Source organism: Chinchilla lanigera, unplaced genomic scaffold (genome assembly GCF_000276665.1).
Source record: "Chinchilla lanigera isolate Chin_1 unplaced genomic scaffold, ChiLan1.0 scaffold00034, whole genome shotgun sequence".
NCBI classification, from domain to species: Eukaryota; Metazoa; Chordata; class Mammalia; order Rodentia; family Chinchillidae; genus Chinchilla; species Chinchilla lanigera.
Window position 1 is genome coordinate 22,388,674 of NW_004955435.1, and position 25,197 is coordinate 22,413,870.

At 38.5% G+C, this 25,197-nt stretch overlaps 1 protein-coding gene across 2 annotated transcripts in view; it reads left to right on the forward strand.

Annotated features, from left to right (window-relative positions):
* Nucleotides 1-15,753, forward strand: part of Hao2 (hydroxyacid oxidase 2 (long chain)) — a 24,032-nt gene extending 8,279 nt beyond the window's left edge. Inside the window, exons 2-8 of one of the 2 annotated variants that reach the window (XM_005389076.1) lie at nucleotides 3,392-3,530; nucleotides 6,053-6,204; nucleotides 7,850-8,133; nucleotides 9,669-9,878; nucleotides 13,769-13,927; nucleotides 14,275-14,344; nucleotides 15,324-15,753. In XM_005389076.1, coding sequence (XP_005389133.1) covers nucleotides 3,400-3,530; nucleotides 6,053-6,204; nucleotides 7,850-8,133; nucleotides 9,669-9,878; nucleotides 13,769-13,927; nucleotides 14,275-14,344; nucleotides 15,324-15,379 — 1,062 coding nt within the window. In that variant the 5' untranslated portion in view covers nucleotides 3,392-3,399 and the 3' untranslated portion in view covers nucleotides 15,380-15,753. The remainder of the gene's footprint in view (nucleotides 1-3,391; nucleotides 3,531-6,052; nucleotides 6,205-7,849; nucleotides 8,134-9,668; nucleotides 9,879-13,768; nucleotides 13,928-14,274; nucleotides 14,345-15,323) is intronic. The other variant, XM_005389077.2, reaches the window with a different exon arrangement.
* The last annotated feature ends 9,444 nt before the right edge of the window (nucleotides 15,754-25,197 follow it).

Below are 25,197 nucleotides of genomic sequence, written 5' to 3' on the forward strand. Positions count from 1 at the left end.
TTTGGAGAATATTTGCAATTTCCTTGAAATTGTGAGGATTTCCAAGAACAATTATTAGTTAAATTGTAAGAAAAAAGTCTGTGAATGACTGAGGCCAGGAACTCTGAACCATGACTTCCCAGGGCTATACTGTATATTAGTATGCTAATTTATTCCCAGGCAGCTTTCAAATTACTCATGCTCCAGACAAATAATTTCAAGTGAGTGTGAGTCATTTCTCTAGGATTATATACAAGTTTCTATAACAGAAATGTGCAAAGTTATTTCTGTGCGTGTGCAATGTGCAGGATATCAGGAGTTAAAAGGTGGAGAGTTCTCATCCAATAAAGCAGAAGTGACATACAGGGGAATGCTAAATTCAATGAGCATTTAGAAACAGCAGTTCAGTGTCATGTAGAACTCTAAAGCCTAGGGCTAAAAAGTGTGTTTGGGGTCTGGTTTGATGCCTCACTGGCAGGATTCACGGCATTCAGCATACAGTTGAGGCTAGGATTTATGACAGTAAAATGCTACAAAGCTAAATTCACAAAGGGAAAAGTTCACGGGGCACACAGTCTGGATGAAAGCAGTGTATTCTTCCAAGGTTCTGCTTCCAGTGAAGTCCTTGTGAATTAGATATGGTTGCTGTACTTCATTAGGTACAAAATCTGACTTTTAAAGTTCCATTTTGCACTGCGAGTTGCAACTCCATTAAGTTAGGTAATAGTGGCAGATGGTTGCTCATTTCTCCAAGGTCCCTCAACAGTTCCTCAACATTGGGAAATGACAAAATATGTACAAATTTATCTACCAGGGAAGCTTATTAGAGATTCAATGCCTGGAGTTTTATATTGGAGGATACTCATATAATTACCCTCTGTGCAAAAATACTAGACTCCAAGGAGGAAAGCATGTGTTCAGCATAAATCATATTGTTTGTACCAACAGTTCTGAGACACAGTGGACCACTCTTATCAGGGAATAGTAAGAACTCTGTGTTTCTAGAAACTAGACAAAGACTAACCATGCAATCAGATCTTTCCAAGAGTAACACTTTCAGCCCTACTATATTGACTCTTTTTTGTACACAGAATAATAAATAATTGCAATGTAGATGGACAAATGCAATCATTAATTCATTTGACTAAGGTTTATGGGCCTTTCAAAGGGTTAGGTAGAAATGTGTTAAATTAAATATGGCTGCTGTAGTCTATTAGATACAAATCATCACCTCAACAGCTTCTTACCCTTTCACTGAAAAGGCTTCCTATGAAAAACTCTGTGGCTGTCGTCCAAATTCCTCCTCCTCCTGGATTCCATCTGAGATCAGTGCATCCCAGGGGATGTGTTTTCTGTCACATAAGTTTTTCCATTTAGTCCCATAAGTGATTCTCAAGGCTACTTCAGTGTTTGACCTCACTAGATTGGTGCTTGGCCCCAGAAGCTCTAAAGTCAGCTGTGTCTCATCTCTACTCCAGCTAAGATATTGGCTTCCACATTCTACTTGACTCTATGGGCCCATGCCCCTTAAAGGAGCTAACCTCATCCTGGTAAGGTTCTAGTTCCTAAGACTTGTCCCTTTTCTTCAGTCAATGGCTTCAAAGCCCTTTGGTTTTCACTCAGTTTCTACTCACAATATTTGGCTAATTTTGACAGTTACTTACTGCCTGAGAGTTTATTAGAGTTTTGAACTTATGGTGTCTCAGCCTCTCCATCTGGAATCCTCTCACATAAGGATCCTGTATGCTCTGTCTAACTGACACTACAGCCTCTGCTCATGTTGAGGAAATTTCCTGGCAGCCCAAAACTTCCCTCTTTCCTTATTCTGGGATGATGGTATCAGAAAAGCAAGCTCCAGGTCTGCAGAGTTCAGATCGTGGATGAGAGTAAATGGAAACAACATACAGTATACTCTTGGTCTCAAAATTAGCAAACATTACAAAGAGCTAGGTGTGATATTTTGCCCTCCTAGAAATACTAAGCAATATTTTCAATGTTCTAGTAAAGGTATAGCAAAGATTTGGCTCTCTCCCTTATACTGTCCATAGCCCTCCAAAATTTAGACATCTGGAGGTTCCTAAGACCCCCCTCAATCTCAGTTCAGCCCAATTGTCCCAAGTAGTGACTTGAATTATAAGTGCATGGGAAAGCTGCCAAGAAATAAAGCTGGTGAGGCAGTTCAGAAGGAACTGTGAGAGCCATGCTATGGGCACTGGAGAAAAGAGGTGTGAGAAGACCCTAAAGTAGGTGGGCTCCTTACTTGGCTTGTGGCTATTGTTGGCTCATCCATAGTCTATTCTCCTTATGTTACAGCCAAGTCTTCCCCCTTGAATCAACCTTCCATCCCCTCTAGGTCTCCTGGGATCTTCATTATTTTCTACAGACTGAAGCCTCCTTCCTGTCTTACACGTTTTTCCTCTAAGACAAAAGGTTAGCAATTCAGGACATTTGGGCCTAAGAGTCTGACATGTCTTTCTGGATCTTATCCTATGTTTTGGGGTTGCAAAATTGTGGAACACAGAAGGAGGATATGCTAGTTATACAATAAATTTTTTACTTCTTCCTTGGATTTTAGGTAGCAGAGAGAAGACAAGATGGAGAGCAGATGTAGCAACAAGAGACAAAAATAAAAAACTTTTCAATAATTCTTAAGGGATGGTGGGACCACAACTAGACTTGAGTAGTGTGTACAGAAGGTGGAGGACAGACACAAGGAGCATTTAGGAGACCAACTGATCAGGACTTTGGAATGGAGATGGGAGAGTGCACTATGGGAGCATAATTGCCTGCCTTCTGGCTTGGGGGTCAGGATTTTGAGCAGTAACTCTGTTCCAGCCACTTAAATTCACAGCACAAGCCTATGCTTGTGTTCTTTTATTCACCACTGACTGAGTCCAAGGAGGACACTTATTTTGATAAAAAGGATTTATTCCAAGCTAACTCTAGGAGATGCAGTGGCTCATTTGCCTCAAATCACTATCTCACCATGTACGAGTAGAGGTCTTTTATGGTAAGAAATGGAGAAGAGCAAAAGCACAGAGAGATAAGGCGATCTCCACTCTTGCATTATTACCTCTAGCCTCCGCAGCTTATTCTCCCCTTTCTTGTGGAAAGGAGAGTGGGCTCCGGCCTTCTGGGGCTGGCATCTGCATATTCTGTCACTTCCTCAGGGCTCAAGAGAGGAGAGGCATTGATTGTGTGCTCAGCAAGGGAAAGCTTGAAGAAGTTGCTTACCTCTAAAGGAAAAAAAATCACCTTTAACATTCCATTCTGCACTGTCAGTTACAACTCGTTAAGTTAAGAAATGGAAAGTGATGGATGCTGCATCCAAAGAACTTTGCACTGATTTCCTCTTTTGCCTTCTATGTTGGCTGTGTTTTTACTATATTTGGTTTGTTTTGGCCTTTTGCAGGTCCAGAAATGTCATTGGTGTGTTTGACAGACTTTCAGATACTTGCTCAACAGAAGTTAGCTAAGACAACTTGGGATTTTATTGAAGGTGGTGCTGATGAAGAAATCACACGGGATGACAACATCACAGCATTCAAAAGGTCTTCTCTTCTAAATCCTTTCTATTGTTAAGCTAAGGTGCACTGGTTGAGAGTTCCTTAGATGATGCAGTTAGTATTCCTCGTGTCTGCCTCCAAGGAATGTAGAATGCTCAAGATATAATAATTTGGCTTTTGGTCAGGTATGGTGGTGCTCTCCTATAAGGCCAACCCTCTAGGAGGCTGAGGCACGATAATTGGAAGTTTGAGCCTAACCAAGATAACTTAACAATCTAGTGAGACTCTATATAAAGTTGAGGGAGTGGCTGGGGAGGTAGCTCAGTGCAAAGACCCTGGGTTCATTCTCTAATACTAAAAAATGTGTCTTTTTGTTGCTTTGTATTAGGAGAAGAAGAATAGAGACTGGAGAGATGATGAGAGAGTTTATAGAGGGAAATTTATTTTATAACTAGCACAACCTCCTTCTGTATTCCACAATAATGCAACCCCAAAATGTAGAATAAGATCCAGAAACACATGTCAGATTCTTAGGCCCAAATGTCCAGAATTGCTAACCTTTTGTCTTAGAAGAAAAACACGTAAGACAGGAAGGAGGCTTCAGTCTGCAGAAAATAATGAAGATCCCAGGAGACCTAGAGGGGATGGAAGGTTGATTCAAGGGGGAAGACTTGGCTGTAACAAAAGGAGACTAGACTATGGATCAGCCAAGAATGGCTACAAGCCAAGCAAGGAACACCACCTGCTTTAGTGTAGATCACAAGCTAAGAATAGTTTTTCATTTTCAAATTGTTGGGGCAAAAAAAAGGAAGAAGATATACAAAGCTTACAATCATCTGTCACTTAATAATCATGTGTCTCAGAATATATTCTGAGAACTGCATTGTTAGAGAATTTCATTATTGTATAAACATGATAAATTCTAAAAACTAAAATAGCTACAACTTTTAATAGGATATATAATCTTAGAGTGCTGTTGCCTTTGGAGTGTGACCACCAAGCTTATTATGTTTCTGGGTCTGAACTCTCAGTCCAGTATAGAAATAGAAGAAAAGAGTCCAAGGAAGTTGCCAAGTGAAAGTGAGTTTTATTGCAAAGAAGCAATAAAGATTTCACCAAAGAGAAGGGGGCTCCAGAGCTGGAAAGCTCCCAAGGTGGGGACTGTTAGTTGCTTCTACTGGGGTTTGTGTGGCCTGCTTCGGCCCCTCTCTCAGTCTTGGGAGGGGTGGCTTGTTGGCCTTTAGGCTTTTGCTAAGTTTGCACAATTAGCACGTCTTGATGGGATCTGTGTCACCTAACCACTGTGGGCTGCCTGAGTGCTGCAGTAACCACCTGGCCTCGTGACATTTAACACTTTAGTTATTTCAAGCAACCTCAGCCACTTCTGTTCTCTCCACTTCCTCTCTCTCCCCAGGACCCGAGTCCTTGTCTGTCCCTAATTATTATAGACCCCTTTTCCATACAGTCCCACCATTGTATACATGTCTGTTCTTGACTGAATTGTTATATGGCTATATATAAACATTCAGAGTCCATAAAGTTTTATTGAAACCCAGCCATGCTTAATAATTCACTATTATCTGTGGTTGCTTTTGTGTTATGAAAACTGAACTGAATAATTGTGACAAAGACTTTATAACATACAAAGCCTGGAGTACTTCCTGTCTACTCCTTATTTTAAGAGTTTTCTGTCCCCTGTAATAGAGTCAAGAAAACTGAAAAAAAATGGAGTACAGTTGAACATCCGCCTGTTCTGTATTTTCATACTTGATTGTCAAAAACACTGAGTACTTTTAATGATTGCTTTCAGTTTGTCCTTATAAAACTTAGAAAATTGGTTTATTACTCATATTTTACAGATGAAATAAAAGAAACACTTGCTCAAGTTTGCACAATTAGTATTTCCAGGAAATTTTCCTAAGTTTATGCACAGAAACTAATACTTCTTTTTAAAAAGCAGAATAGGAGGGCTCTGTTTGTCCTAAAATTGGGTTTTACAAATTTATTATTTGTGAATTCTCCTTTTTTTGCTGAATCAGTACAATATTTAAGTCAAATAGTCAAATGAATTAGCCTCCTGCCAAAAAGTTATGATCATTTTCTGGTATTTGTCCTCTTCAGTGGCCTTTTTGTTTTCTAAGGATTTGCTGCTGGCTGAGGAAGGAAAGACCCTGGAACTTCTTCCTACCTCTTCTTTTCCTTTCCAAATTTTGTTATGAAGAATCAATGAAGCTGTTCAAGCACTGAGAAGCTACTCAGGGAGGCAGGGCTCAGTGACCCAGAAACTGAAAAAGCAAGGAAGCAGTTGGTGTGGGCAATGGGACACTAGCAGTTCAGAAAGGGCTGGGTTAACATGCAGTGTGATGTTGGGAGTAGCTTTTTGGAGATGAGCCTTGTGATGATCCTTAACTGCTTACTGAGGATCAGCGGACTGTACCCAGCAAGATTTTGCCAGGATCCAGTCTGGGTTAGTCCTGAACCAGGCCTCAGAGGTCCCAGCTCCAGGCAACACTGTCATGCTGTAGACTTGTCTCACCAACAGAATCTGCACTTGCTGCCTAGCACAGAATCTGCCTCCGCCCACGGTACCTGAGAGGTGTGTCAGAGGTGGACACCAGGACCACAGTCCAAGGGGAAGAGATCAGTGCCCCAATTGGCATCGCACCTACATGTTTCCACTGCATGACCTGGCCTGATGGGGAAATGAGCACAGCCAGAGGTACAAACCAATCTCATCTTCAGGTTTCCTTCTTAGAAGGCTAGACGTGTGCAGGAAGCTTCCCTCAGAGCAGTGGCAGGGAATACCAGGATTTCTCATAGAGGTGCCTGGGGATAGCAGTCTGATTGGAATTAAGGAAGGTGGCAAAAAAATGCTTAAAGCTATATTTGCTTAACATTTCACTGAAGACTGAGAAAGTATTCATCATCCATAGTAACAAATAAGTAGAGTGGAAGAGGGGTTACTATGTAAAGTAGGGTACTAAAAGCCAGCCAAGTCATCCTTCAAAAGAGGAGCATTTGTCCTAGCTGAATCACACTACCTGTAAGGAAAAGGATGTCCCTGGGTAGACCCTAAAGGTGGCCATACGGGTAGGGCCCTTTTTGGCCTCTTAGAGGCCAGAGATGGAGATGAACGGTGAGTCACTGAGTTTAAAGTGAGTAGCAAATAATGACATTATGTCCTTACACAAGGTCCTAATAGTTGCTCATCTCCAAATGTTCTATTTCCTGTCTCCCCAGTTGATCTTGACATCTTTTTGACAAAAAAAGTTTCTTGTGTTATATCTCCTTCCTAGTACCCTCCATTATATCACATATCCTCTTCCAATATCAATAATAACAATAATAATAAAAATAATAATACCCGTGATGATGATGACAATAGATGGGACTGAAAATATATATTCTGGGGATTCCATAACCTTCACTTTGGCCTAAATCTGTTTTTCTCTGGGGTCTTTTTTTCTGACTCCATGATACAGGAAGTAATGGATCCAAGGATTCTAGAGTTGAAAGTGGGTGGATTGAAAAATGGGTATCTTAAATGTGTGAGTAGCTCCTAGTCATCACTGAATGTGTTGGCTTGGGGTAACGTAAAGGGAGAGGTCTCTCCTGCTGACATTAGGAATGAACAACATTAATTACTGATGAAGCAAAATATGTTTGCTCATGATTTATAGCATGGGAGTGGCATTAACCTGCTTTTAAAAAACTCATTGAAATGAAGAGAATGGGAAATGAGAAATGCATATTTCAGCAGCAGTAATGGTATCAATATCATCATCATTACCAACTTTCTTATCATTATCATGTATTCACTATATCATTTTGCAAACTAAAGAATGCTTCTATATCTGTTATCTTATTGGATCACCCAACAAAATCAGATAGTTTTATTTCTCTCATTTTTACAGATAAAGGAAATGAAACTCAAGGTCACAAACAAAGTGGTAGAACTGGCGTCCTTCTAATTGCAGACACTACTACCAAGTTCAAGCTTTTCCAGGGGAATTACATTACTCATTCCCTGACCTGTTTCCCTTCTACTTCATTAAGAAATTATAAGAAGCCTACTTCTTTTTCTGGAGGCTCTAATACACCCAATGTGATTTCAAGGATTAAATGATGTGTGTAGTGGGGGTTATAAGACAGTTTACATTCAGAAGAGTACTCAAACAGCTTTAGGCCTTTCAGTCTGATCTAACTATCTCCCATGTTTGACCTAAAAGAGAAGCATAACAAAGTCTAAATTGTATCTTTACTCATAAGACAAACTGGCTAGAGACAGACAGCACAGACAATTTAGGCTTCTCACCCCAGTCCAGAATGCCTCTGTCCTCCAATATGGCCTCTTTGTTTTGCAGCTGCTCAAGCAGCTAACATCTGCTACATCACCAGCACATATGCCAGCTGTACCCTTGAAGACATCGTTGCTTCTGCCCCAAGAGGCCTCCGATGGTTCCAGCTCTATGTACAGTCAGACTGGGAGCTAAACAAACAGATAGTCCAGAGGGCAGAATCTCTGGGTTTCAAAGCTTTGGTAATCACTGTGGATGTACCTATAGTTGGCAAAAGGCGAAATGACATTAGAAACGAATTGGATTTGAAGAGGAACTTAATGCTAAAGAGTTTGCAATCATCAGAAGAGGTAATAACAATATCATATTCAATGGGCAGATGCTATTAATGGCAAATGTCTGTTCTTCTTTCCTCATTCCTTCTTGTCTTCCTTTCCACAAACAATTTTTGAGTCCCTGTCCTGTTCCAGACACCTGGTCTACAGCAGTTTATAAGGCAGATCTGGTTCCTGCTCCCAGATGAGCAGGACATAATGCCAGATATTCTAACCCATGGAGCTGCCCAGCATGAGCAGAGATGGGAAAGCCCTTCAAAGCATTTTCGCAACAATAAAAAAGTAACCTAAAGATGTCATCTAACATTCTCTACTCTTAAAGGCATACTTAGAAAATGATAATTTTGGTTGGCATTTGTAGATAAATTGATGCTCTGAAGAGGATATTCACAGGCAAAGTGACTGTCCAGCCAGTCTACCCAAATGACTTCCACTTTGCTGCCTTGGAAACTGAGGAGATGATGTCACTGTATACTTAGAACTCATTCCTGGAGCAACAAGATACTGCATCATGCCTGAATGATACCTTTGAACTAAGTGGCTACAAAGGACACTCCTTTATGAAAATCTTACAGTTATAAAAGATAGAGTTCTCCAGAGAGAAAAAGCTACAGTAAAGTTGGAATTCCTTAGCTATATTGCATAGTAATAACAGACATTTTAGTCAATAGGCAGCTATGATATCCAACCAAAAAACTCAGCAGTTTTCTTTAACCATTATGGCCTCGAGGTGTTCTAGAATATTTAGCCCAGTTTCCAGAGGCACATGGAGATTGAAGGGTACTTGATACACATGGCAAGTCAGTGGTAGGTACTGGGTAATAACTGATTTAGGATTCTTGAAGTATTGTTTTGGTCTTATTAGTCTATATCTCAAAGACAATATCAAACTGACTTCTAAGTACTTTACTAATTCATCTCACATACTAAACTTGAATTCTTTTAAAGTAGAGATTCTGTCTTATTTTTCTGTATCCAGACGCTGGAATAATTATGGAGCAAAGACATGACTAAGAAATTGAAGTAGAGTAAGGTGGGGTGGTACCTGTTATCTCAGCACTGAGATAGGAGAATCACAAGCTCAAGTCCCACCTGAGCAACTTAGTGAGTCCCTATTTCAAAATAAAAAAATAAAAAGGGATGGGGATATAGCTCAGTGAGAGAATACCCTTGGGTTTTGATCTCAGAAAAGAAAGGAGGAAAGAAAGAAAGAGAGAGAGAGAAAAGAGAAAAAAAAGGAAAGAAAATATAAGGAAAAGAAATTTCAGTAGAAATTCCACTATAAAAATTGTTAGGGAGGGCTGGGGATTTAGCTCAGCGGCAAAAGCGCCTGCCTGGCAAGTGCAAGGTCGTGAGTTCGGTTCCCGGTACCGGAGAAAAACCAAAAAAAAAAAAAAAATTGTTAGGGAAAGGAACTGAAAACATCGTCGTATTTTGTTGTTCCTCTTTTGAAGCTTATAAATGGTAGCCTTCTAATATGTCTCACTTTTGGAACAGGTCAATCAGTCTTATAGGAATTTAGGACTCAGTTATCGTTTTATTCCCCACAGAAAAATTTCAAACCTGACAAACAGCCTTCTTTTATAAACGCATCTTTCTGCTGGAATCATCTCTCCTGGTTTCAGAGCATAACTCAATTGCCTATCATCCTTAAAGGGATTCTGACAAAAGAGGATGCAGAATTAGCAGTGAAACACAAGGTCCAAGGCATAATTGTATCCAACCATGGTGGGAGACAGCTTGACGAGGTTCCTGCTTCGGTAAGTAGGATGACTTCAGAGGGGTGTGTTTATGAGCGCTGTGTGTCTACATCAAGGTACTCTGTGCAACCTGATGCACATTTTCTTCTTATCATGTGTCCCCCATAGATATTAAAGGCTACTGACTATTAATAATAGACTAGTGTACATCAAGCTATTTTTATAAATTTTGCATGCATCATCTTTAAGCCTTGTGACAGTGTTGCAAGACAGGTGCATACCTATTTTTCAAATGGGGATTCTCAAGTTTAGAAATGTCATAGTAACTTTCCCAAGTTCATATAATGTTAAGGAAGGACAGGTATAATGTCCCAAAAGCAGACAGAGGCCTCCATCTTCTGGAAGAAGTGTTCATATTAAGCTTGTATGTTCACATTGATCGTACCTACATGTTTTCATGTTTGACTGAAGGAGCAATGCCTCTCTTAAATTAATAAATAACCATTTTTCAAAATAAAAAACTAACCTACAGCATCCTTTACTAGAATCTAAGCCTACATTGTCTTCCCTAACTTGTTTAGTTATGTTCATTTTAGATGGAGTTTAGGGGGAAGAAAATGAGAAGGGAAGATTTAAAGGAATCTTTACATGGTAGTTAGTTGTTGATATGACTTCTTTTCAAAAGTTTGTTCTATTGTTTCTTGACTAATTTTAAGAAAGAGAAGTGAGAATTTTTTCTTCTGCTTTTGGCTTTTTTATTATATAAATAAAACTATAAAATATACATAAAAATCAATAGCTATCACTTCTATTTTCATCATTATTAATGTCAATATTTAGGTGCCTCTTATCACCAGTTTCTTGATGCAAATATAACTATTTCAGTTTTAAAATTATACATAATATTTTGCACTTCTTTTCATTTAAAAATGTATTAGAAGCATCTTTTGTTTCAGTATATATGCTTCTTTTATTTTTAATGGTATACTCTATAATAGACAATTTATATAAACAATCTCCTATTGTTTAACATTTGTATTGCTTCCACTCTCACTATTTTGGAAAAAAAATGCACCCATGAACATCCTTATAGCTATAATCTGTACCACATTCTCAATTGTTTCTTTAAGATGAATTTCAGAAAGTAGAAAGGCATCAGTAGCCACTGCCATGTTTTTTAAGACACATGATTCTTAGCGGTTTTAGGTGCCTCCTCTCTGCATGGAGGGCTTGCTGGTAGAGAATAGTTAAATAGATGGTAGGTCCATGTGGAAGGCAAGGGGTACACTTTACTGTCCCTCTCTGATCACAGGGCTGGTTTGAAGGCTGAGACAGGCCTCCTTCTTCCCATCCCACCTCTTAACCTGTGGCATGCTGAACTCTCCCACCCAACTTCTGCAGCAATGCCCACAAGCCCATTTCTCATACAGTCTGTAATTGGTGGAACAGAGAATGCAAAAGAGCACAGCAGACCCGCAGTCATCCCCAACATGCCTATTGAATAGAAGTGGAAAGCAAGGAAGATCCTACCCTCAGTGAACAGCAAGCCGAGCAGAAGATAGCTTTTGAAAGCAAACTAATATAGACAATTTACAACAGGATTCAGGCTCTCTTTAATTAAGTTAGCTAGTCCTGCTTCTTTGGAAGGACTAGATAATGAGGGGACAAAGAGGCAGACTAATTCTCCTATTGTGCTTCCTCAGTAGAAAATGAGCCTTGGGAAAGGCACAAACCAGAGAGAGAATTTCTCCTACCCCATTATGCTCATCAGCAGGTTATTTTCAGCCATTTGGCATAATATCTAAACCCAAAGCCATCCAGGGACAGCTCTTTAGGAAGGTACCCAAAAACTTGGTAAAATAATTAATGTTTTGATAGACTATTTAAGTATTGAAACTTTGGAAAAGGTGTGGTGGCACACATCTATAATCTCAGCACTTGGGAGGTTGAGGCAGAAGGATCACTACAAGTTCAAGGCCAGCTTGGGCTACATAGTGAGTTCAAGCCCACCCTGGAATACACGGGAAGACCATCTCTCAAAAAAAAATTAAAATTTAAAAATAAAAAATAAAAATTGAAAATTAACAGGAAAGAAATACATGATGAGCAAAAATGTTAAGTTTTAAAGTAAAGACTGAATCTGACCCTACACTTAGAGAACCTTGTCATCTCACCTGAATCTTTGCCTTAGATCATGTAAAGCTTTTGTGTGTTCAAGTAAACTCTCATCTCAGAGGCTAAAATGTGACATTTGATTTTTAAAAAAAAAATGTATTTCATTCACTTATCATTTATCTGATAATTTTGATGACTTCTTAGATTTTGTACCCGTGGTAAGTCTCTCACTTCTCTCAGGTTGGTGCCATATTATGACTATAACGTTATAAGTGACAATCCCATTTTTACAACTTTTTAATTTATTATCATTTATTTGTTTTTCAGAGACAAGGTCTCACCATATAGTTTAGTGTGGCTTTGAACTCATGTATCCCGGCCTGGCTTCCAACTAATGTCAATCTACCTATCTTAGACTCATAAGTGCTGGGATTTCAGGCATGTGCCCCCATACCCAGCTAAAATTATATAGCATCTTCTATATAATTCCATATCTAACATTGTCATTGTTTTCTCCTGGAACCAAAAGATGGAGTAAATCAGTTTTGTCCCCATAAGACTAATGAATGTGCTGCTCTAATCTATTAAAAATGAACTCTAAACTCATACTGCATCCTAGGCTGAAATTCACTCTGTATTCTATTTTTGAATTTATTACCAACTTTATTGTCTAGTTTGGCTAGATAAGTTTGTACAAATACATTTATTTCTTTTCACAACATCGTAGAAATATTTCAAATAATGTTTGGACATGAATTTCTTCAGTTATTAAATGTAAATCTGAAATATATTCAATTCTTCCTTCCACTTCTAAATTAACCCACTAGGTTCTTTTCTCCCTAGTTTGTTATCCTATGTAGTCTCAGCCCAAGGCTTTCTTTCTAGTAGAAATCTGATTGTTTTTTTACACAGTAGAAAGCCTCTAGGGTTCAATTTCAACTCTTCTTTTCTGGCATCCTTAGAAGAACCACAGACAAGAGCCGTGAAGCAATTCAGAATGTCCTCTTCCCAGAGGCTACGCCCTGGGGTGGAACAGGCTACTATGTTCTTCCTCATAGATTTGGAGGCCAGGAGACTAGGTGTGACCTGGTGGTCACAGAGCTTTAAGGTCTGTTTAGCACTAGTGATAGAACTAAAGAAACAAATAACTTAGAAAATTCAGTGGAGAAGCTAGGCCAGAGAAATAATTTGTGTGTATTTTATCTTTCAAAAGCTTAAACTTTTACCTTGTTTTTGCTCCCATCCTACTTCTATTCATCAGATAAACCATTAGTGGGTCAGAGGCCGCTTTGTCAGACATGGTGACTTGAGGAATGATGTGTGCAAGTTTCCCAAGACAGGATGTCATCCAGACACTCAGGCCCTGGCGGATCACACTTCTTTTACTATAGAAGATTTAGTCCCTAAGCGATGGTATATTTATAACTTTGCCACCCTAGAAACAGATACAGTAGAAGAAAATCAAAGGTCAACATGTTCTTTAACGTTGAAGTAATCACTATAAGTGGAAAATGTTCCTCTTAGATATGAAGAGGAACCAAGCATCTCTTCTACCCTGCAGACATTTAAATAAGCAGTGAGAAGGTAGTCTTGAGTTGAAGCAGAAAACAGCAGGAAGGAGAGTCCACCGAATGTCCCTGGGCCTCAGGAATGTCTCCAACTACCATTGAGAAGCTTCAGGAGTATCAATCAGGAGAAGGAAAGGAAGTGTGAAAAACATGACCCCAGCTTGGATTTCCTAATCCTATACTACTTTGAGAGGGCACCCAACCCATGCCCCCTGAATGTCAAAACTGAAATCCTTGCAGTCACATGTGTATCTATCTTCCTTTCAGATCAATGCTTTGATGGAGGTGGTGACTGCAGTAAAAGGGAAAATTGAAGTGTACATGGATGGTGGGGTTCGAACTGGCAATGATGTGTTGAAAGCTCTGGCCCTTGGGGCTAAGTGCATTTTTCTTGGGAGACCAATCCTATGGGGTCTTGCTTGCAAGGTGAGTATGGCCATGCAGGAAACAATGGAAAGATGTAGAGCCTTTCATTCATTTTCATGCTTTTCTAATCTTTTCCCTCTCATTTGGACATTTTTTCAAGAATTCTGAAGAGTAACTATAACTCACCCAAATCTCCATGCTTTCTCTCAAGCATGTCCCAAACTTTTAGTAGCTCTCATCCGTACCTATTTCTCTTCGCTTTCCTTTATTTCCAAGCTGATTCGAATTTCACAGATTTTCCCCATCCTCCCTGCCACAACTTTGGCTTTATCTAGTATTTGTACACAACAGATGGTCAGAACATTCCTCAAGGCTCTTGTGCCCCACCTTTTCTGTCTCGGGAACAGGGTGAACATGGTGTTGAAGAAGTTTTGGACATTTTAAAAACTGAGTTACACACTTCTATGACCCTTGTAGGTAAGTTCGTAAATGTTTTCCTGATTTGGAGCTTAAAGTAGGAAGTTTTGTAGAACTGAAGCGGCAGTTGTCCCCTGCAGCTAACCCTTTACCCAGAGCTTTCTGTTAGCTCATTGTAAATTCTGGGGAGACTCAGTGTGGTTCTGAATTCCTGTTTTTGCTAAATTACTTCCATTACCAGATTGTATATAGATCCTATGCATGCTGTTTTCTGTCCACATCAATCAATCTAGACAAGAAACTCAATCCTTTACTATGTTTCTATATTTAGAAAAAGAGCCTCTCATTAGCTATATTTTTGTGAGCAATACATTTTGCTAATATTTTGTTTGGGGAGGCTAAGGTAAATACACCATAGATATGGAAAGAACTTCAATATAAAAGGGGCTATTATTAAATTCTTTCAGCCTGCTCATCACTGTCTTCTCACTGTCCACTCAAGACTATGACTTCCCAGCCTCATCCCACTTACTAGCTCCCCTTACTCCCTTCTATTTTCACTTTTTGTCTGAAGAAACTCTCTTCAGTCACTGTTGCAATCTCAGCTACAGAATCATTCTGCATATTAATTATGATCTTCTACTAAAGAAGGGTCTCTTCCTTTGACAGAACTTTCCCTTAAAAATTGGGGTACTTCATCACCTACACTGTCTCTTGAGTATATTCCTCTCTATGCCGCTGTGTCTTATCAGATTTGAGATGAAGATCAGGGATATCTACTGTACATGAGTCAATTATTTTTAAATCCTCAAATCAAATTTTGCATTTTTACGTGACTTTTGACGTGACTGTTAAAACATGACATAGACTTAGAACTGTAAAATACTTATAATTTCCAGTGAAATCAGAATCACATTATCCACTCTGAACAGATAACAATTGGTCAGATCAGCACTATGATGGAACACTTGCTCCCATGGCATCATGCCAATTCCAGAAAATGAGAAAAATTAGCTTTGTAAATATGTTGTTCCTTTAGGCTGCAGGTCGGTTGGTGAGATCAATTGGGACCTGATCCAGCTCTCCAGATTGTAAGGAACTATGACTGTCCACTGGATAAGACAAATTCAGTACATAGTGTGTAGTGCTGCCCTGCCTGGGACCCATCCTACTCAGTAGCTCATACCTTGCACCTTCAAGCACTCTTGTACGTGCAGCCCTGTAAACTCTTCATTTTTCTCAGATGCACCATGCTCTTATTCACCTACCACCTTGCATGTGTTGTTCTCTTCTGTAAAATTCTCTTCTGAACTATAGAAATATTAAAATAGTAGGTAAGCTGAGATTGCAAAAGCTAGTAGGTTATATTTTTTGTGTATCCTAAATAATTCTGTGAAATAACTATGGGCTTTGGATTCTGGACAGGAAAGCTGTACATTTAAAACATTAAACAAAAAATCTTACTCCTATATCTTAGTCACTTTTCTCTCATTGCTGAGACAAAATACCCAACACTCCAAGTTAAAGGAGGAAAGATTTATTTAACTCATAGTTTGTAGAGGTTTCAGACCATAATCAGCTGGCTCCAAGACAGGCTGGTGTTGCAGACAGGCATTGCAGAGGAGAAACAATTCACTGTGGAGAGAGGGCAGCAAAGCAACAAGGGACGACTATAGCTCTTTCTACCCCTTCCATCTTATCCAGGCTACTTAGAGTGGATAACACTTATACCCTTAATCCTAGTGCTCTTAATCCTAGCATTGCACCATGAATCAATTCCAGTGTCATACGCTTTAGATGCAGCCATGTCTTGGTTACTTTTTTCTCGCTGCTGGGGCAAAATACCTGACGCCCAAAATTAAGGAAGGAAAGGTTTCTTTCGCTTACAGTTCGTGGAAGTTGCAATCCTTACTTGGTAGATCATGAGGCAGAGTGGCACGTGGCAGAGGGCTGCATCTCAGGACCGCAGCATACAGCCAAAACAGCAAGCCACACACCAGGGTGGAATGGGGGAGGAATGGCCCAAGCACTCTTTTCCTGTCCCTTACATATGCAAACTATCCATTCCCCGGTGGGTGCAGCTCTCACACCCATACTCAAACTCTAATAGCCTGTCCCAGGGCCGCAGGAGGCTTTGGGGGGACACACAGACATAAACCATAACAAGCCACCTCTGAAAAAGCCACACCTATGACCATATGAGGCTTTGAGGGGACTTCTAGACACAAGCAATAGCATCTTATCTACCCATAATAAGGAAATTGCCCAGTTTATCCCTCATAACCCAGAGTTGATCAAGGAATTGTTAGCATGGGAAACACCAAAAGAGAAAGCAAACCCATAGCTGCCTTTGCCTAATGCAAATAGATGTATGGAGTATATGTTAACATACTTAGAAAGAGGAAATGAAGCATACTACTATTAGACATCCTTGCCTACTTATAAGTAAAATGTACTCAGAACTCAGGAATCAGAGAGAGTGAACATCCATATTCCCCAAACCACTAATTCTTTTGATTCTTCTCGGCTTAAAGTGATAGACTAATAATCACTTTCTCAGAGAGTAGATTATAGTTTTGTACATCTTATATATGTTTATGAAAGAACTATGGAATTTTGTGCTCTGCACAAATCTATACCATTTATATATGTGTGTATATATATATATGTACACACACAGAAACATATATATTTTATATTTACATATTTAAAGATTTCCTCAGATAAATTATACTCTATTTACATTTGTGTGTATGTATTTAAAGTATTCCCCAACACAAATCATACTGTATCAAAAAGGGCAGGAGAGATAAACTAAATGAAAGGAAAGCTAGAGTAGTAGAATACTTAGAAGAATATTCAATGCTCTGTGCACTAATAGTTATTGAGAAGAGACTCTGAAGGCTAAGTGAGATGTTATGGTTAACAGGTTAGTAAAACTAAAAAAACTCCATAAGCCTAGCATCAGATGGTAAATTTTTACTCAGATTCCTGATTGACTCCTACATTAGAGTGATACTGTAGTTAGTTTAGGGATAAGGAAGGGTCTTTAATTTGGGAACAAAAGTGATGTCCTGGTGAAACTCCAGGACCATAATAAGTTGTCATGTTTAAGGGCAGCTTTCCTGCAGACATAGCAGTCACAGTTGTATTGTGAGACAGGAGACCTAAATGACCATGGGTCTTAAGAGTGGCTTTCAACACCATAACTGAAGTGGCAATGTGTGCCTTGGAAAGATAGTATCTTCATATCTTTGTCTATTCTCGGTCTTATAAGAAAATACTTGTGATTAGGTAATTCATAAGCAATATAAGTTTATTCCTCATACTTCTGGAGATTAAGAAGTCCATGGTAAGTTGTCATCAGCAGGTTTAGTGTTGGGGGAAGGCCTAGTCTTTGTTTACAAGATGGCACCTTGTTGCTGAGTTCCCCAGAGGGGATGAATGCTGTGTTCTCACATGGAAAATGGATAGCAATGTCCAGCTAGGTTTTTTGAATCCTTATATAAGGTCATTAATTCCACTCATAAGGACTCTGTCATTGCCTAGATCACCTTCTAAATGCCCACCAATTAATACTAACACATTGGAGATTAAGTTTGGACATATGAATTTTCAGGGACATACTCAGGCCATATGACTCCACCAGATCAAGAAAGAATATAGAGAAAACAACTAGACCCCCTATATTCACCATACACAAAAACCAAAATGAATCAAAGACTAAGGCCCAGAATTATAAAACTAATAGAAGAAAATATAGGGGAAGTGTTTCAGGACTTTAGTCTTCTCAAAGATCTTTTAGACATAATCCCAGTAGCACAGACAACACAGGCCAAAACTGAAAAATAGAATTACTATATAAAACTGTACTGTATAACAAAGGCAATACTCAACAGAGAGAAGAAGCAACCTATGGAATGGGAGAAAGTATTTCCAAACTATTCATATAATAAAGGATACATTTCTGAAATATAAGAAACCTCAAACTTCAATAGCAGCAATAAATAAATAAAAAGTTCAATTAAAAATTGGCAATTGAACTTGACAGACATTTAGCTAAAGAGGACATAGCACTTTCTTTGCATGTCACTATACTTTCAGATGGCCAGTTAAGCTTACCAAAAGACTGAAAATAACTAATCATAAAGGAAATGCAAAGCAAAACTGTAATATCACTGTACTATCTTCTTACCCCACTTTGAATGGCAATTATTAAAAGAGACAAAATATTGAGAGACAAATTATCAAAGAGACAAATTATCAAAAGAGACAAATTATCAAAAGAGACAAAATGGAAAGGAAGGGTGAATTCTTCTACATAGTGAGAAGGTAAATTAAAAGTCATTGTGAAAATCATGTGAAGGTTGCTCAAAAATAAGTTATAAATAGAAGTACAATAAGATGCAGGTACATGTTACATGTTCTAGAGACTCACAGTCAGTATGTTTTGAGACATCTGCACTTAGATATTTATTACAGCATTGCTCACAAAAGCCAAGATGTAGAATCAATTTAAATCTGCACCCAAGAATGGGTGGATAAAGAAAATGTAGTATTTTTATGCAATGGGATATTACTCAGTTATAAAAATGATTGAACTTTATGATTTACAGCAACTTGGTGGAACTGGAAGACATTATGTTAAGTGAAGTAAGTTGGGTACAGAAAGACAAGTATTGCACAGTCTCATATGTGGAGGTTAAAAAAATTAATCTCGAAGAATTAAAGAATAGAATAGTAGTTACCAGAGCCTGGGAAGGATATGAAGAGGATAAGGATGGACAGAGAATTGTTAACAGGTGAAGAGGTACAGTTCAGTAGGAAGAATAACATCTAATGTTCCACAGTATAGAACAGTAATCATGGCTGACAGAAATTAACCAAAATTGCCAAAATAGCTAGTGAGGAATATTTTTTAATGTTCCTAACACAAAGACATGATTTATATCTGAAGTGGAAAATATGCCAATTGCTCCAATCTGATTATTATACATTATACTCATATATTAAAAAATGTTTCATCCTACCCCATAAATGTGTACAATTACTATGTGTAAATTAAAAATAAAATTATATTTTTAAAAATATGTTATGTGATGTAATTTGACTCAAAATCTACTGCAAGCAACCTTATGAATTTATGTTTACTTTGACTCACAGAATCAAGGCCAGAGACATAAAAAGAGAAGATCAAATGAAACAAATCTACGTTATTTGTGGTCATAATCTACTAGGATATTACAGAATTCTTTGTTTGTTGCCTAAAGTCTAGTCTTTGAAGGGCACTGGCTTCAAAGAATAGGGACAACAAGAACTTTAAGAGAAAGTGCTCAAGGATTCCAGAAACAAATTAAAATGAACCACCCTTGTCTTTACCAGTAAATAAGCAAGGAGAAATCTTTATTTTGGTGATAGTAATCTTATAAGATAGATGTAGACTTTCTTGATAATGCCTAAAGAGTTAAACTAATTGCAGATATTAAAGTCTGAGAAGTATTCTGTTACCCAGGGAACCCCAAGAACATGGTCTCAGACAGACTCATGCACAAGAGAACTATTATACCCACCTACTTCCTGTAGCATGTGACCATATCTAGTTAGATTTTGCTCTTCTCTGGCCAGTTTCCCAATCACATACTCCTGTCATCCCCCAGGAATTGGCATCATGTACAGTGGGGCTTATTGCACTGTCTAAAACTTTACATTTTGAGATTGCACTTCTAGATCACAAAACTATTGTCATATACCACTTTGTCTAGTTCTCCTTCCATTTGTAAATGTGTACACCTCAGTCTCATACATTTTTTCATGTTTTCTTGATGGCTAATGAATATGTTGTGAAGTTCCCCCAAGCTTCCCTCTAATAATTGTACTTATTAAAAGAACTTCAAAATGGCATGATGACCAGATCATCTCTTAAATCTTGAAGTCATCAACTTTAGGCTTGAAGGTTTGGTTTGGTTTTCTAGATTGTTAGATTGTTTGCTAAACTGCATACAGATACTGACATTAGATTACTTTAAAAATCATGTAGTATAAGTTCTACCTCTATACACCTACCTAAAAGTCATCAAGTTAGTTTTTGGGTTCCAAAGGCTAAATCCAACATGCTAAGGGAAATATGAAAGGATGTTATAAAATAAGTAAGGCTAGAAGAATGTTCTCAATTGCTCAGCAGCATGGATGCCTACAATGATCAGAAGTGTATCATGGTTTGGGAATTATTTTTGCAAGGGAACACAGTATAATCCAGGGCAGATATTTTATATGATTATTTATAACAGTCACTCAAAGAATGATATACAAAAGAGTGCAGGAAATCTGTCCACATACTAAGACCAAGAGAACTAGCCAAGAGCCTGGATCCTATGGAAATGTCCTGCATGAGTCCAGCTGAAGATCTAGAGCTCATAACAGTGCCTCACACAAGTCCACCTGGAGGCCTAGAGCCCATAACAATATCTCATGCAGGCCTGTTTCATGGATCTGTGCTGGGAAGGCCCAAAGGTCAGTGGTGGAGTCTAGGAAGTCTGTGCCAGCAGGATAAAGGATCTGTACTGGAGCCAAGAAGTGATGCTCAGAAGAACCAGAGCTCCTCCGAAAGACACCATAGCTATCCTCAGCAACAGTGAGGGCCTGAGCTCTGCCGATGATCAAGGTGGCTGACTTCTGGTCAGGAAAGCCAACACAGCAAGCTTCTCCAGGAGCCTGGCAGTGCACCATCTTCACCTCCGGAGCCAGGAAGTGATGCTCAAAGTGAAGACCGGAGCTCCCCCAATGTAAACCAAAGCCATTTTCAGTGCCAGTGAGGTTCTGAGCTCCTCAGAGGATGAAAACAGCGAAGTTCCTCAGGAAAGCCAGCATGATGAACTCCTCCAAAACAATCAACAGCTCCTTACACCTTCCACCAGCTCCAACAGCCTTTCTCTGCTCCCAACAGCCCAACTTCTTCTCCAGTTCTGCCTCTTATGCTGCTGGCAACAATCCCCAAGTGGGCCTCCTATATCCAGCACTATACCTACTTAGTTCAGCAGGGGTTATAAGTTGACCGCCAGTTATCAATCCACTACAAAGTGCATATTAAATCTCAAAGGGAGTAGAAAGAATCTCTTAAAAAGCTAAAAATGTCCTATATTATAATACAATCTGATATAAAGCTACCCAAAAAATTCAAGCATACATCTCACTTCATCCCTTACCAAGAAGATATGCAATGGCAAATAAGCACATGAAAATATGTTCAAGGTCGTGTATCATTAGGGAACTGCAAAGTAAAACAAAATTAATATAACACTGTATTCCTATTAGAATAGTGAAAATACAAAACATTTGCAACATCAAATCCTAGCCAGAATGTGACAGCATCAAGAATCTCATCTATTGTTAGTAGGAATGCAAAATTGTACATCTATTTTGCAAGACAGCTTGGCAGTTTGCCATAAAACTAAGCATATTCTTTCTGGGGGACACAGAAGCTGTGTTTTATTGTCCTTAAATAAACTGAAAAGTATGTCAAAGAAAACCTGCACAGAAATCATTACAGCATCTTAATTCATAATTGCCAAAATTTGGAAGCAGCTAAAATGTTCTTTGCAGGGGAATGAATAAACTTTGGTAAACATAGACAATGGAATATTGTTCCATGCTTTAAAACAGAAGCTATCAAGCCATGATATCAAACTAAAGAAAAGATTGCAGAAATCTTTATAGCTGAAACTTCACCAATTTAAAATAGAAAAATGAATTAGAAGATCATATATTTATTATATGAATATAATAAGTGCAAATCTGCAGTTTTAGATTTTTTTGCATTTTAGCACACATCAGTAATGAATTTCTCTCTAATACATGCAAAGTACTGTAACTTTTTTGACTACAACATCCTCAGGGATAATGAGACTGTCTCAAAAGTAGAAGAAAAAGAAGGAAGGAAGGAAGGAAGGAAGGAAGGAAGGAAGGAAGGAAGGAAGGAAGGAAGGAAGGAAGGAAGGAAGGAAGGAAGGAAGGAAGGAAGGAAGGGGAGAGGGAGAGAGGGAAAAACAGAGCGTAGAGCTGTGGAATTAAACTTCCCTTCACAATTGAAGTTAATGATGATAACTGCCTCCTGAAACACACTTTAAATACCTGGAAATCTACTCATAGTCATCCCTCAAATGGTACCACAATTGCTTTTCCTTAGTCAATTTTTTTGTTCTAGGACATTGTCACAGCCTCCCGTTAATATGGAAAGCCTTGAAGTGTCTTGTTTTTCTTTTTGTAGTCGCTGATCTCATCTGTTTCCTCTTATGTGTTAGTCTATAAGGTTTTCAAAAGCACAAAGGCATTCTAAAGTCCATGACTGGGCACCCATATTCTCATTCACTTATTCTGTCACTATATAAACATTTATTGAACTTTATTATGTGTTAGATGCAGTGTCAATTCTTATGGTGATATAAAGATATATAGATCCAGACACTTTATTTAGTCAAACATTCAAAAATTCTGAATATCTAGTCTATGCCAAGCCTGTTTAAATTTTTTTATTTTAATGTGATACAAGTACATATTAATAAAGAAAATAGGGGCTGGGGATTTAGCTCAGTGGCAAAGCACTTGCCTGGCAAGCACAAGGTCATGAGTTCAATTCCTGGTACTAGAAGAAAAGACAAAAAAAAAAAAAATTTACAAACTTCTATAAAAATAAGTTTTATAACAAAACAATTAGAGAATAACAACATTTAATATACGGCATATTATAATCTTTAAACAATGGCCAAAATATTTTTCAGAGTGCAGGTCATAAACAACAACAACAAAAATATCCTCTCTTACAAAGAAGAAAAAAAAATCAAAATTTTCTAAAATAAATAAATACTGTCGTTGTTTTTAAAATATTCTTATTTAATTAAAAAATCTCATAATCAAATAATAAGAGAATAACAAGTTATAACAATGTGCATTGGTATCTTCAAAGTAGTTACTCAGAGTACAAGAGGCAGTGTGCAAGCGAGTTCACAGTGTGGGACGTGGGGCTGTGACTGGAGGAGGAGTGGAGGACACATCAGCACAGTGATTCTGCTCCTGTCAGTGATGTGGACACACATGAGTCATGGCCAGAGGCCAGATCTGAAGGTAGAGGAAAATGGATCATTTGATCTCTGCATACCCCTTTCTAGTACAGAAATCCATGATTCAATTCCTCCTCCAGTCTCAGAGGCATTCCGAAGATTTGATATGGCCTTGATGGCCACCACACCCCTTGTCACATAGACAAAAACTGGTGGAGCACATATATACACAGTGCCATCAAATTTCACCAAAATGCTGTGGGTTTGTACTCCATTTATCATGGGTCCTGGTGCACAGAATAAAATACTTGGGTTGGAATATAGCCCTGGCACATTCCCTGGGTCAACAATCCTTCTTAAACTGGTTCCCAGGAAATTTGGGACACAGCCTGCATACACAGCCTGCCCTTATTCATTTGATGAGAGGTGAGGGAAAGTACAACTTGCAGATTAGACCCACACCTGCCCAACCCCTGCCTCCAATATACCTAGGAAATTCCAGCCTTAGACAACTCAGAGAAGAGTGTTTCTGAGTCCTCAGCTAGGAAAAAGTATGTCTTGTTTTGCAGTTTTTCTTTATTTTTATTATTTTTTCTGGTTTTTATTTTAAATTTTTTTCTTTTTCCTTCCCTTTTTCCCCCTCTGTCCACTTTGTCCTGCTGCCAAAGATTGAGTCCAGGGCACCACACATTGGGCATGTGTTTTGCCTCTGAGCCACATTCATAGTTAGAAGTAATTAAGTCCAGCACTAGCCACAACCCAGTCTCACATAACCTTGGCAGATATCTCTCTTTTATAAAGGGAAGCGGGGCAGCTTCCCACTGTTAACTATTCTCCACTGGAATGTTAGGTCCTGCTCTTGTGCAGATAGCTCCATGAGAACAACTGAGAGAAAAATGCAATGGTTGGTGACATCACATCTACATAAACCCTTCCTTTGCCTATTAATGTACTTGGAAATTGTTTTTCCATAATGGGAGTCAGCAAGCCTGGAAAATTGTTCTACAAAACAGTGGGCTAAGTACCTTATTTCAAACTCCGGAACCTCCTCAGGCCCAGTCTAGTGACAGGATGTAAATGTCTAATAAAATAAAAAATTCTTATGGAGAAAAATAAAGTGCTTACAGTTGAAGAGATGAAATGGCTTAAAATCAATTATCTAAGCTTCTACCATGCAAAGTTGAAAAAGAGTAAGTTAATATCTTAAAATAAATAAATGGAAGCAAATAACAAAATTAAAAGAAACCAAAAAGGTAGGAAAATGGACAAACAATAGAGGAAGTCAACAGTCAATTTTTCTGTATTTAAGGCACAAAATTTAACTTCAGACTGATTGTCTGTTTTAATATATATCCAGAATCATAAAGAAGAAAAATCAGAAGATTATGGAAATACAATGAGAATCTCATGGGCATAAAAATCAAAAAGTAGATGACTCTAGGGTAGATTAGGAGAGAACAGTCAACTGTGCAAAGGAAGGAAACCATGTCTTGAGCTAATGGTAGTATTGGGTGTCTTCTTTTTGATGGTGGTTACATGTGTGTACATAGCTGTCAATTTCATTGAATTAAGCTGGTATTTCAATATATTTTAATACAAATTAAACTATTTTTAGGTGGAAGAAAGACAGTATCTTGAGACACTCATGGCAGTGGTATTTGGGCACCTCTGGGGCATATGTTTCACAAGTATCCACAGTATTTTCAGTTCAGGAACTTGCTGAAAGGAGTTTGCAGCAAAATGTGTAGTAAGTGCAAATATCCAATCTTGGAGGTACCATGGTATTGATGACAACATCCCACTCTAGTGACACTGGCCATTTACCTAGGTAGTTATCACTGCATTGTTTCCTTCCAGTGA